This window comes from Schistocerca piceifrons, chromosome X (genome assembly GCF_021461385.2).
Source record: "Schistocerca piceifrons isolate TAMUIC-IGC-003096 chromosome X, iqSchPice1.1, whole genome shotgun sequence".
NCBI classification, from domain to species: domain Eukaryota; kingdom Metazoa; phylum Arthropoda; class Insecta; order Orthoptera; family Acrididae; genus Schistocerca; species Schistocerca piceifrons.
The window spans coordinates 812,624,030-812,638,512 of NC_060149.1; the positions used below are offsets into that span (position 1 = coordinate 812,624,030).

At 39.4% G+C, this 14,483-nt stretch overlaps 1 protein-coding gene across 1 annotated transcript in view; it reads left to right on the forward strand.

Annotated features, from left to right (window-relative positions):
- The window catches only part of LOC124721171 (paired amphipathic helix protein Sin3b-like), a 280,712-nt gene that overhangs the window by 70,542 nt on the left and 195,687 nt on the right, over nucleotides 1–14,483 (forward strand). The window contains exon 4 of the mRNA XM_047246007.1: nucleotides 6,259–6,449. Within this exon, the coding sequence (XP_047101963.1) occupies nucleotides 6,259–6,449 (191 nt within the window). The remainder of the gene's footprint in view (nucleotides 1–6,258; nucleotides 6,450–14,483) is intronic.

Consider the following 14,483-nt stretch of genomic DNA (forward strand, 5'->3'; position numbering starts at 1 on the left):
TCAATCTGCTGGGCGCATCAGAAACATAGTCTCCTTCTCCACATCCCTATAATGTAAACATTTTTTAAACCATCAGCACCTCCACTCAGCCAACTGAAATCCAAAATTAAACCTTGCATCTCTCAGTTCATGCCTCTGTCCAACAATGACCCTCCCCTCCTCCCTCCCACCTAACCCACTACTGGAATTCCTACATCCAACTGAGCCTCTTTTTTGTATGTCCTTTCCAAATAACGTGAACATTGTGATGGAGGAAAGAACAGTCACCCACAGTCATTAGACAGATTCCAATGTAATCACCACCCCAGCAGACCAAGGCTGTACCACTGTTGTTATGTACTGCAACAATTAGCTGACAGAACATATCTGACAATTATCTATAAGCCCTGTCTCAGTAGTCCAGCATAACCATTAATCTGTACTCAAATCCTTAGATCCATCTTGGAAGCTCTCCCAAAAATCTGTGTCTCTCCTCACGCCAGCTACCCTCTGCAAAGTCACCTTCTATATGCTTCCCAAAATCCCTAAACCTGATTGTCCTCGGTGCCCAGTTGTAGCAAATTGCAGTGCTCCTGAGGAAAGAACCTTAGCTCTTGTTGATTGATACCTCCACCCAGTTGCATGCAGCCTAACTTGCCATATCAAACACACACACCACTTCCTTCTCCATTTTTCACCTTTCACCATCTCATTACCACCTGGCTCTCCACTCATCACTGATGATGCCAGTTCCCTATACACTCATATCCCCCATGCAAACGGCCTAGCCACTATTGAACACTTCCTCTTCCAACATCCTGCCAACTGTAAACCCACCATATTATTCCTTACACACCTGACAAACTGCATTCTTACACATAACCACTTTTCCTTTAAGGGGAAGACATACAAACAAATCTGTGACACAGACACAGGCACCCATGTGGCATTACCCTATACCAACCTGTTTATGGGCTATCTAGAGAAAACTTTCCTAGGCACCCAAAGTCACAAACCCCTTGTGCAGTCCATGTTCATTGATGATATCATCATGATGTGGGCCCAGGGCTGAGACACTCTCTGTAGTCATTCCTCCACTCCTTCTCCCGTCTACCTCACCTGGCTCACATCAGTGCAGCATTCCACCTTCCTAGATGGTGACCTCCACCATTCTGATGGCTCCATAAAAACTCTGTCCATATCAAAACCTTCATTTTTATAGCTGCCATCCCTTCCACACTAAAAAGTGTCTCGTATAGTCTATCCTTCATGGATGGCACATCAGCAGTGATGAGCAATCCTGCACAGGAAAGGGGGGGGGGGGTTACTCAAAAAAATGCTTTCTGTTACTTATTCTTCATGGTTTCTTGTTGTTATTGACATTTGTGGCCAGCAGCTAACTTCAGGTTTTCATTTTAGAGATTTTGCGCATTTTTCAGTGAGTAAATTTTCATAATTGCAGTAATTAAACAAAAGCATTATTTTTTGTCCATAGACTTTCTTGCATACAGGCTGTTACTTTTAAAGCATTCTTTGACCGGACAAGCAGTGAACTTCCTAATCAAGGCGTGTGGCAAGGAAAGGTTTTAGTATGATCTTAATGACTGCAGTCATTTATTTATCAGTAAATATGCACGCAACTAAATGTGTGTGGTTTTTAGTTTGTATACATAGTGCCTTAATCGACAGAAATTCCCATTTAATTTGGGTGCATATTTTGCTTTATTTCAGCAAGTCAGGAAGCAGAAACAGGCATAATTGGTGAAAGAGTCCAATCACAAAAATGTATTAAAAAATGATTTGATTTTTACTCTCAACTAAGTGAAATTGCTTCCCACGTTACTTTCTCACTTGAGCGAATTCCTTCCTGTATTGGTGACAGCAATTTGTTGAAACAAAACAGGTCCATACTGGTGAAGTTCTGAAAATCCTGCCTTAGTTCCTTCATTAACAGGGAATAAATGTCCCAGCCTCCGCCCCTACTTCCCAGCCAGTATCGAACATGTCGGCATCCGGCTATTCATCTTTGTCATCATCATCATAGTTGTTCTGCACTAAAACTTGGAGTTACAGACACTGTCAGGGTAATAGCTCCAACCGTTTGCAAAATGCTGTGTAACTGTAACTTTAGATAAATATGTGGTTGTGCAAACAAGTGTAATAAAATAAAACAGACAATTGAGTTCTTAACTCAGAACTGTAATTCTACAAAAGAGAAAAACATTTACATAGTAAATAGGAACCTCATGGTTGTACAAGTAGACATTCCCCTTTAAGTTCATACATTATTCCCTTCTAGTGTGCGTGTGTGGATTCGCGCCACAAGTATCCTGTATGTATCGTGTAATCAGGAAATGTGAACCAGTGTACAGTTCCAAACAAGTACACTTGGGCACTGCTGCAGAGTTGTACACAGTAGGTGCCTTGTGTAATATGGGCTTCAGGGATTCAAAAACAGGTATTACCCGCCCCCTTTTCCATCCTGGTCTGCAAACGGATTTCCTGTACCATACCCATACATCCTCTAATACTCCGACTGCTCCATTGAGCCAACTGTAAAAAAAAAAAAAAAAAAAAAATCACACCCTCATCATCCAGTATCATGTATAAACTTCAGAGGTTCCAGATGGCTTCCTGGAAACAACTTTTTGTGCAATACAGTACCACCCGTACGTAGTGTTGTGCAAGATATTACATACCTGTTGTCTTTAATAAAAAAAAAAGTCTTAGCAGGTTACACAAGGCTGCTAAAATACTTGGTTACTGAGTTGATCTGTTAAAAGTGTCTGCATTAATGAGTGGTGTTGAAAAGCAGTGCTATCATGCCCCAGTTTCCCTTCCTGCACTTCCGGATGCCCAGTAATGTTGCTGTCACACCTTAAGAAAGGAAGTCAACAACTGGAGTTTCTTTAGTGTTGCAGGAAACTGGTGCCTATTTCCTTCATGTCAGTACTGTGAAAGACTCTAATAGTATCACATTTTTGTGTTCTGTTGATGCAAAGAAACCTACCCATTCAAACTAAATCTTTCACTAACCAACCACCATTGTTGTCTAAAGGCAACAAAACTACTCAAAATATCTGCTTTTCAAGTGATGCTGTTTGCAGAGTGTTGCCTTCTTGTGGCACCACCAGCCATTAACAATGGCAACAACACAGAGCTTCTCTAAATCATTTTGAATGATACAGGTATAACACACAAGACAGAATTACATTGAAGATTTGGAAAAGACTGCACAGATTTCAAAACAAAGACTCAGTATAACTCCATACAAAAGACCTAACTTACATAAGCTGAAAAAAATGATAGGCCTTTGTCATTGGATGAATATTTTATAGCAAATCTATTAGTGTAACAAAGTAACCCAAGATAACGTATTGTCACTGGAACGTTTAACAGTGTTCTAACAGATTTCAGAGATAAGGTTTTTACAATGTCTGGCACATGCTAAGGAACTGAATGTTTCTTCCTTATTACTATCCACCAGTTCAGTAAGAAGAGCTGAATGGGTATTTTGGAATGAAGTTAATAGCATGTGCAGATTACTCTACTTTGATTATTTCTGTGTCAAAACTGAAGTTATACTTCTAAAGTTGTTTATCTAATGTTGTTGAGATAAAAGCACCCATGAACTCAGACTGTTAGGCTATTCCATAGACAAACATGTAAAGATCACTATTGTCTTTACTCTGTAATCCACATTGAAGGAGGAGTGTCACCTTTGGTTGTGCTCATGCCATTGTTTTTAAGGCATTACTTAGCTGCCAAACATTACCGTATTTTAACGGACTATGAGGCGCACCTTAATTTTTCAGCAATCTTTTTAAAAAATGTTTTTATCATTAGATTGCATAGCCAGATTTAAAAAAAAAAATTACTTTATAATACCAAACTGACCTTTAAAATCATAGAAAATTGTCATCTGAACATTCTTCTTCTTCTTCCTCTTCCTCCTCCTCCTCCTCCTCCTCCTCATCCTCATCCTCATTGTTATCCTCTTCATATAGAAGACAGGCTTCACTGCCATTGAGTGTGTTATTTATGCCGCACTTATTGAAAGGTATTATTGTTAAATCTTTACTCACTCTAGACCACAACTACTTTATCTATTGACACATTTTATTTTATTGTAGGTTGTTTTAAAACTTCCTTCATCCATTGTCCATTTGTTCCATTCCTCTGTCATATACGCTTTAAATGGTTTATTTATTGAGACACCGAGACATTGCAATTGTGAAGTAAGTCCTCCTGGAATAGCAGAAAGCTCTGTATTTACCTGTCTCAGCTTCTACTTCAAGAATTTTTCAAATATTTACTAAACGGATTTACCACAAAAAGATAACTCTTCTTCAATAAAGCCCCTTTCCTATGCTCCCACACACTGTTAATTTATTATTTCATACCAGCCTTGTCCATCCAACCCTTGCTGTGTGCATGAACAAAACCATCTGTTAGTATTTCAGAAGGTTTTGGCATTGTTTTGCACTTGAAAATGATCATTGGATTAAGTTTAGTACTGTCAGCACAACATGAAAGGACAACAGTATAGTGCATTCTTTCATGTCCACGTGTTTTTATAGTTACAGTTTTAGCACCTTTCATGGCAACAGCTCTGTTGCTCAGCACATCAAATGTCAGAGGAGTTTCATCCATATTCATTATTTTCCTTAGTTCCACACTTGATTTACTTTCAATATTGGATAATAAGGCAATGGAAAGATGATATTTTCTCTTGATACTCGTGTGCCAGTTTGATGGTGTCCTTGAATCCATTTCTGTTTCCATGTTCTTCTGCATGTGCTATTACTTTCAGTTTACAGCTCACATCATATGAATATCTTTTATTTTTTTTCTATTACAAAACTAGCTATTAACAGAAATATTTTTATGTTACTGGTAACACACATCACTATGGATTCAAGTTCACTTTCACTGTAGACTGCAATAATGCATCATAGGCTAGACAGTGTTCTGGGTTTGTGGTGGAGGGGTGGGAGGGAGACAGTGTTATCAAGCTTGTGAATCCCCACAATTCATGTTCGTCTCATCGGTGCACTGCTGCTGCCAGTTGAATACAGTGTTGCCAGATAGAGATAGGTCTCCCACAGCATCGAATATATGACCGTGTTTAAGACTGGCGGGAATTTCCAATCAAGCACTGGACATTTTTATATTAATTTTGAGTGTAAGACACACCTCAATTTTGGAGGTAATTTTTCAAAGAAAACAGTGTCTTATAGTCCATAAAATATGGTGTGTATGTACGTATGTATATATGGCCATCAGTAATCACTGTTGCCAAACACATGGAGCCATCCCATTGAGTCTTTGGAGACATTGTAATGGTAATATTTTAGGTCATCATTGTTAGATCAGTATGTTCCCCTGTCATCATCAGTCTCTCAAATTATTGATGTCAATTTTAAAAATACATTAGTACTCTGTGTGCTGTCCTCTCATCAAATATCTTAATGAATAATTTTCTATTAGACCAGGAGACAGAGAGATTTACAATGATGAAGACTTTCACACATCATTTCTTGAATGGTCCGTGACTGAGGAGTGGATTTCTTGCATTGAAAAAGTGAATGATTGCTAGAATGTTCTGACCATTGTTAACAGAGAGTTTGTGACTGTGTTGAAAAGTAGTGTCATGTAACTCTTTCAGTTTGAAGTGTAGTGCAGCATTCAATAAAAGTTACTTGACCTACCATGATAATGTGTAACTTATGTTTTGAATTCCCCATGCAGTTATATCAGTGACCAAGTTTTGATAAATCTGTCAATTGTAACTCCTAATATATTGCCTCTAAAATATTTCATCATCATTGAAATACAACAATAAAACAATAAATTTTGTTTTTAGTTGATACTTCATTAATGTTCAAAATAATTTCTGCTTGTCTTTAAACCATTTGTATTGTTTTCAAAACAGTTCTTTGATACCTGTGTTATTATAGCATTTTGCCAAGTCAGCGGCAAACTAAGAATGCTATGGAGGTGATTTTTTTTACCTGCATTTTCACCCTTCTTTTTGGATCAGTGATACTATTATAATTTGTATGTGGTTTATATCAGTTTATTGTAATACAAGTTGTTGTGCAGAACATTAAATATGTTACTTTTGTTAGTGCAGAAGTTGCAGCTGATTATAATCATCATATTTCTCTGTGCTTGTAATATAATCTTTCAGACGAATGTTCTTTATGTGAAACTAGTTGAGTAGAATGTGAATTCACGCTTTGTGATTCTTTTCTACAACAAAGATTTTGAATTTAGGTACATGGCTGCCTTAGCACATCTGCATCACCTGTTGTGTCAAGCACAGTGACCTCTACAGCACATCAGTTTCAGCGACTAAAAGTTGAAGATGCATTATCGTACTTAGATCAAGTCAAATTCAAGTTTGGTAATCAGCCACAAGTTTACAATGACTTTCTTGACATTATGAAGGAATTCAAATCACAGAGGTAAAGTTTCTATTTTGAACATTCCTTTTTATTAGTTACGTATCAACTATGAATACATGTAATACTAATAACTTTATTTCTTATTTGTTTATGTGAGGTTTGGTTTAGATTACTGTACCAGAAATATCAATAAATTACTGATGTGTTTCTGTAGATAGTACAGTAAAAAGTGATAATGTTTGTTGATTATTTGACGAAAAATTTTATTTGATATTTTCTATGAGGAGACTAATAGACAATTTCTTGGTCTACATGTGTGTTTTATAAAACTACTAGTGAACCCAGCAGTACTCCACAATTGCCTATTATGTATGGGAATTGTATATACATCCTAATCTCCTTCATCCCCCCTCTCTTGGCCACTTCCTACTCCTCCTCCTCCTCCTCCTCCTCCTCCTCCTCCTCCTCCTCCTCCTCCTCCTCCTCCCCCCCTCCCCCCCCTCACCCTCCCCCACACCCTCCCCCACTCACCCTCCTCCTCCCCCCTCACCCTCCCCCACTCACCCTCCTCCTCCCCCCCTCACCCTCCCCCTCCCCCCCTCACCCTCCCCCACTCACCCTCCTCCTCCCCCCTCACCCTCCCCCACTCATCCTCCTCCTCCCCCTCCCCCTCCTCCTCTTGCCCCTCCCCCTCCCCCACCCCTCTTTGCCCACCTCCTCCCCTACCCATCTTCCCCTCTCTCTTTGCCCACCTCCCCCTCCCTATCCCCTCCCTCCCCTCCCCCTCCCTCCCCCTCCCCTCCCTCTCCCCCTCCCTCCCCCTCCCCTCCCTCTCCCCCTCCATCTCCCCCTCCCTCTCCCCCTCCCCCTCCCTCTCCCCTCCCTCTCCCCCTCCCTCTCCCCCTCCCTCTCCCTCTCCCCCCTCCCCCTCCCTCTCCCCTTCCCCCTCCCCTTCCCCCTCCCCCTCCCCCTCCCCCTTCCCTGTCACATCTCTCTTTGCCCTCCTCCTCTGCCTCCTCCCCCCCTCCCCCCTTATCTCACTGTCGATCTCCTTCCTCCCTCTCAACTTCTCTCCGTCTCCTCCTCACCCCTCTCTCTTGAAATTTCCTCCCCCACTCCATTCATATCTTCTTCCCATCTCTCTCTGACCTTGAGCCTTTTTATTGTTATTGTAAACAAAAACTTGATTCGAAAATGAAGTAACTTAAAATGAATGGGTAAATCAGTTGGGAATACCTCTCCAGCTGCTGGATCTTTGAGGATAGTAGCTTCAATGGTGGTAATTCTCATGTACAGCAATCTGGACCACCATATCTGAAGGTCTCGCTGTATGGTGGTACAACATGCAACGTGTGGTTCTCATGAGCAATAGAAAGGGCAGAAATGATGTTTTTGTTGATCTCTATTCCAATTTTTGGTACAGGTTCCAGAACTCTCGCAACTGAGGTGATGCAAAGCTTTTTTTGATGTGTGTATTAAAAAAATATATAGCCTAATTGTGTCCAAACATTTATTAGAGTATTGTGTAAAAATTTTAAGTAAATCGGTTAAGAACTTTCCCAGGCCTTTGTTAAACCCCCCCCCTCCCCCCCCCCCCCCCCTCTCTCTCTCTCTCTCTCTCTCTCTCTCTCTCTCTCTCTCTCTGTGTGTGTGTGTGTGTGTGTGTGTGTGTGTGTGTGTGTGTGTGTGTGTGTGTGTGTGTGTGTGTGTGTTAAATTTTAAAAAATATGTAGCCTATGTCCTTCCAAACATTTATTGGGGTATCTTTTAAATATCTGAAGTAAATTGGTCTGGAAAATTTCAAGTCCTTCGATATTTAGTATTTGAGAATGAAAGCACTTAGTGACTTGCAACAAACTTCACACATAATTTCAAACATTAATGAAACTTTTTCTCTCTGACCACTCGCACAAAATGATTAAACGGAAAATATTTATTGCTTACTACATTTTAGTTATTCATGCAGTAAAACTGCTGCATCAGGCATGACATTTTAATTTATTACTTCTTTACTACTAACAATATGCGTGACACATTTTGCAGACAGTATTCACATACACACTAAATGTACCTGTGCAATTATATCATCGTACAACACACAGTTAGGTGTCTGGACATGTATTTATTCCAATCTTCTATTAGTCCATCTCCTCTGTCCCCCTCCCGCTGACTATTTACTCCTCTCCCCCCCCCCCCCCTCTCTGTCCATCTCCTCCTCTCCTCCCACTCTGTCTATTCCCCCTCCCCTCACTCTGTTCACCTCTCCTTTCCCACTCTTTGTCTGTCCTTACCCCCTACAGTATTTCCTTCTAAATCATAACTAATATGTGAAACTAATTTGCATTCCATGGATTTAGGATGAACTTTTTGCCTATAGCTTCTCCAGGATACACGTATGTCGAATATATTTAACATATTTCACACGTACTTGTACACATGTTTCACCTGTATCTATAACAAATCTCACCCTGCAGTTTCACTTTCACGCAGCTTAGTGTTTATGATGTCGTATCTCCTGAAGTATGTGTCATACGATGATATAATTTGGCAGGTGCACCAGTGGTATATGTGGCTAGTGTCTGCGAAATGTGTTGTGAATAGAATTAGTAGTAAAGTAGTATTAAATTACAATGTCATGCATAATGCAGCAGTTTTATACACATCTCACTGTTCATGACATCATATCTCCTGAACTATGTGTCATGCAATGATATATTTTTCCAAGTACATTCAGCAGCATATGTGGATACTGTCTACAAAATGTGTTGTGAATAGAATTAGTAGTAAAGAAATAATAAATGAAAACATCTTGTATAATGTGGCAGTTTTTTCTGAACTGTGTGTCATACAATGATATAATTTTGCTGGTAAATTCAGTGGTGAATACTGTCTGCAAAATTTGCTGCAAATACAGTTATTAGTACATAAGTAATACATTAAAATGTCATGCTTCATGCTGCAGTTTTACTGCATGAACAGCAAAAATGTAGTAAGTAAAAAAAATATTTTTATATTCCTCATTTTGTGCAGTTTGGCAGTAAGAAATAATTTCATAAATGTTTGAAATTATGTGTAAAGTTTGTTCCTATTCTCAAATACTGGATGAACAAATTATGGGTATTCGCAGGGCACGGGCTACACTGCGACCCCCCCCTCCCCACAAATCGCACTTTACCCTCCACCCCTTTCACAGATAGATGGTTCTTACCCCAACAGTGATTCATTCCAGACAGCAAGTGATATGTGCACGAAGTTTGGTTGAAATCATTCCCGTGGTTTACGAAGAGAGATGGAACATAAATACATATATACAGTGAAACCGCTCTTTTACACTTTTCAAGGGACTTCAAGTAACGAACTGATAACTGTCTGGGAAGGAGGAACATTTTACTCAATTTTACATGTCATAATCAATGTTTCTGAAAGCCTGCAGCTGTCATTCATTGTTTAAGCAATGAAATACTGCACTAGTTACGTATTTTTTCATGCTTAGCACAAGGTGTTTCAAGATTTTTTTCCCTTGTTGTCATGTGCAAATATGTAAATAAGTATTTTGTATGGTGTTTAATGTGTGTTATTCTGTGTCTCTTGCACTGTAGTCGTCCGTTTGAGGTTATCAGGTACTGTGGCTCATCAGTTATGTAGAAAATTGCACAGTGCACACGAACTACCACTCACATTGATTGATTGTGTAACATCACAAAAAATTCATACTTTAATACTGCACTTGCCGACGAGAATATATTCTCGAAACAAGTTTTTCTCATCGTGAATAAAATACATAACCGGTGCTGTGTTTAAACTAAAAACATTTGAGCAACAAAAAATGAATGACAGTGTCAACTAGTGCTCCCAAGTGACCATACGCAGAAACACACTAAATGTGGTTCGACAAAGGTGTCACAATGATCACAACAATCACGAAACTCCATTTGCACAGTAGAGACAGTTTGGAAATGGTTGTGATTGGTCACGATATCTTCATTCAAACAAACCTAGTTACTCAAATCAGCCACTATGCCAAATAGAGCTTTGCAGCAATGGGAAATATGGCACGAATTTTTCCGACTTATAGATGTTTACCAGTTCATTTTTTTCTCTACAAACATTTTTTCTTAACGGATAAATTGTGCGAAAATTATAAATATGGTGATGTAAAACTAGGCACAGATTAACATTTCGGGCATAGGAAATTTGACAAGACCAATAAAAAATGTCATAAATGGCGAGAAAATGTTAAATCTGGGAACTTAGAAGTGGGGTTATACTGTATGTGTAAATTCATTTTTATAACATGTATGGATTCATATTATATGGTATTCAATGTCTGATATGCAAAAACACTAGCCGAGTGCCCAGTGTTACCTAGGTAGGTATTTGTTCCAAACTCCTCCCCCCCCCCCCCCTCCTCGACCCCCTCTGCCAACCCCACCACCACCACTACCACCACCACCACCACCACCACCACCACCTCACTCTCTGTCCATCTCCTGCTACCCCTCTCTCTGTCCATCTTCTCCTCTTCCCTCTCCCTGACCATCTCGTCCTGTCTCCTATTGTTGCCTGTCTCCACCTGTCCTGTCTCTCTATCGATTTTCCCCTCCACTTCTCTCTGTCCATCTCTTCCTCCCGCTACCTTTATCTATGTTATGCTTCCATCTGTCTGCATGTGCATCTCCTCCATCCCTCTTTCTGCATGTGTATCTCCTTCATCCCTCTTTTTGCGTGTCTATCTCCTCCATCTCCCTTTCTGAATGGCCATCTCTTCCTCCCCCTTCTCTGTCCATGTTATCACATTCATTCCAATATGAGACTAATGGTTCTTACCCCCACAGGATTTCTTTCCAGATCATAGCTAATATGTGTACCAAATTTGGTTGAAATCGTGTGGGGCTTAGGAGGAGGTGTGGCACATAAATACATACATTTTTATAATATGTATGGATGTTGTCCTTCGTATGAACTTTACACCAGAGAATGTATTTTAAACATCTTCCACTTTCTCCAAACTGCTAGTGTTTTATGAATGAAAAATAAGGTATATAAATTTGTCACCAAACTGTTTCCGATATTCAGGGAAGATGAGTGTAATCGGTTTTGTTTAATGTTCATATAGGGTGTTTACCCTGTTATGAGATGAGATTTCTTCACAAATTCCATATTTGAAAAATACAGAGTCCTCTTACATTCGCAAATTAAGCTATTGCTGCTGAGGTCAATGTTGTTACATTGTGTAATAGATTAATGTAGTAGTTGTATCACATTTACAGGTGAAGCTTTGGCAATTGAGGTGACACACAGATTTAATTTGAAGAATTCGGTAGGTTTGGAGAGGGAACAGAGACATCAGCTTGGCTGAGAACTAGACTGAATGTGGGGAGGGGAGTGGTAAGTGGGCAGCAAATTTTATCGTGCTGCCAACCATGGAAATGTATACCACTTTCCATGTCTTTTTATGACCATCTACCTTGTTTAAACTGCACTTCAGCCGAATCTATATTATTAGAATTGAACTGACTTTTAAAACTGAGCCGGCCGCGTTGGCCGAGTGGTTCTAGGCACTTCAGTCTGGAACCGCACGACTGCTACGGTCGCAGGTTCGAATCCTGCCTCGGGCATGGATGTGTGTGATGTCCTTAAGTTAGTTAGGTTTAAGTAGTTCTAAGTTCTAGGGGACTGATGACCTCAGATGTTAAGTCCCATAGTGCTCAGAGCCATTAGAACTATTTTTTAAAGAATTGAATAAATACTCAACAATAGTATACATTTCTATGGGAGGCAAACTACCGGTAACGAAAGAGGTTCACACCCAACACCTGAAATGTGGCACAACAAATGAAACGTGAGTGTCAACAACGGTACTAAGGCTGCTATTGCTGTACAGCACTGTTGATTTTCCACGTTAGCTACAATGTTAATCTGAAGTGGTGCAATTTCTGCCATAGGGAACTGAGAGGACAATTGTTTGCTGTCATTCAGTTTGATTATATTGTTGCACTTTAAGAACTGTAAATCGTAGCTAGTGACAATGGATGCAAATTGCAGCTGTGACTTTGTTAACAAATGTGGATCTACGAGTCTGTGTTTTACAGTGTGTTCCTCCAGGCGATACAACAAACTGTACAGGAGGAAGAAAATTTTCTGTCACAGAAGCAAATGTTTGTAGGTTGCACCAGATAAAGAATAAATTAAAGAATACCAGTTCTACACGCTAAACTTTCTGGGGACTGAAGCAGGGAAGATTTCATGAATTGCAACATCAGGTTGTACAGTACATGCAGGAGAAACACAGTGAATGCTTTTCGATTACTCAGGGAATTATCTTCATGAAGATTTTGGAGATAAAGAGGAATTTTTGAACTGCATGCGTCGTGAAATTCAAATCAAGTACTGGCTGGTGCATCAGGCTGATAAAGAGGGAGGGACATATGTTACAATGAAGAACAAGACTAGCTCAGTGACTTCCCAAGGCATTTGATGAGAAACTACATGTGTAATAGCCTTACATAATCCATCAAAGGAAACTGAAAGACGATGTTGTAGGCTATATGGGCAAAACTGACCGGATGCCCGTTTATTTTGATGTGCTGTGATACCATTGATGGGCTGATGATGACCAACAATAGTGATGCCACAGAAGACTGGTATGGATAGCAGGCAGAAAAGGAATTGAAGATAAAAATTAACCCTTTAACAGCTTCAGGTGTGCCATTTGTATTCTGTGCTGAGCGTGGCTTTGTTGTCACTGTTATTGCTCCCTTAATGCTGCTGCCTGTGCTGAGAGATAGCATTCAGATTTAAAAAAAAACTATTTGGTCAAAAAATTGGATTTTTGCACAGCTTACAGTCTGATATCTTCCTTCAATATAGGACAGAACTTCATTTCATTACTTGTCGTTGTTACTGTGCTATATTGAATAAAACATTGCATGACTTTTTATGACTTTGCAGAGGCAAAATGCATTATGTAGATTTTGTGTATGGTAGATTTTAGCCCATAAATTACTGTGTATGAAATGCAAATAAGATATCAAAATTTCATTTAAAAGTGAGAGCTCAGTGGTACCTCATTTTATTCTTGAGATAGTGGTTTTTATATCTGGCAGATAGAAGCACACAGTGCAACCAGTTCCATCTGTGCACTTGGGGAACCGTGCGGTCATAACAATCATTACATTTCATAAATGGTTCAAGATATTGAAAGGAAGTTTTTTGGAAATGATAGACACCATATCAACAATAACAGTAAGTGAACAAGATGATTGCTCCCAAAATGTTACTTTTGTAGATTTTATATCTGCTGAGGAAGAGTTCCATTCCCTTAATCAAGCAGCTGTAGTGGTTGGTGTTAGTCTTGTTAAGAAACCATGGTTAAGTTATGCAAGTCATCAGGTATACCCATAAAGAATGCACAGTGAGTTTAGTGAAGCTCTGTGTAATTACACAAAAACAAAACTGACCACTTTCTTCAAAGTACAAAATCCTCTTCAGAGGAAAATAAATCAAAAGTAGCTTGAGAAATTTGTCAAAACTTTTGTAAAATATCAATCCTGCATTTGAATTGTGTGCATCCTTCATTGAAAATGTGCAAGTTCTAACAATTGTCCCAGTATCCTTTTCAAAGAAGAACATTTCATACTGCATTCCAGCTGCATCAAAGTACATGGTGGACAAAGTAAGAAATGTGAGAGCTGCAAAAGGTGTGGAAAACTGAACCCTTATAAAGCTTTCCTATGAGTAAAGCTTATCTTCAAATTGTGCAGTTGTTTTATCTGGGAAATAAGCCAGGCTGTTCTCGACAGAGTGCCAACAGAAAAGGCACTATCAGTGTAGTAGTAACAGGAGCAGAAGTGGTGAAAGTGAAAAAATTTATGATCCGCATTTAAGAACTTTTTGCAGCGTAAAAGAAGGAACATTTGATATTCCACATTGGAAGATCAAAATTTTATGTACTACTTCATAAATGGAAAGTCCCACAAATGAACATAGAGATTTGTGCTTATCTGTATATTGTGCAAATTTTGACCTTTTCATGCTAACTTTGAAGAACGTCATTAAAGACACGACTTATGACACGCCATATGAAGTTATTAG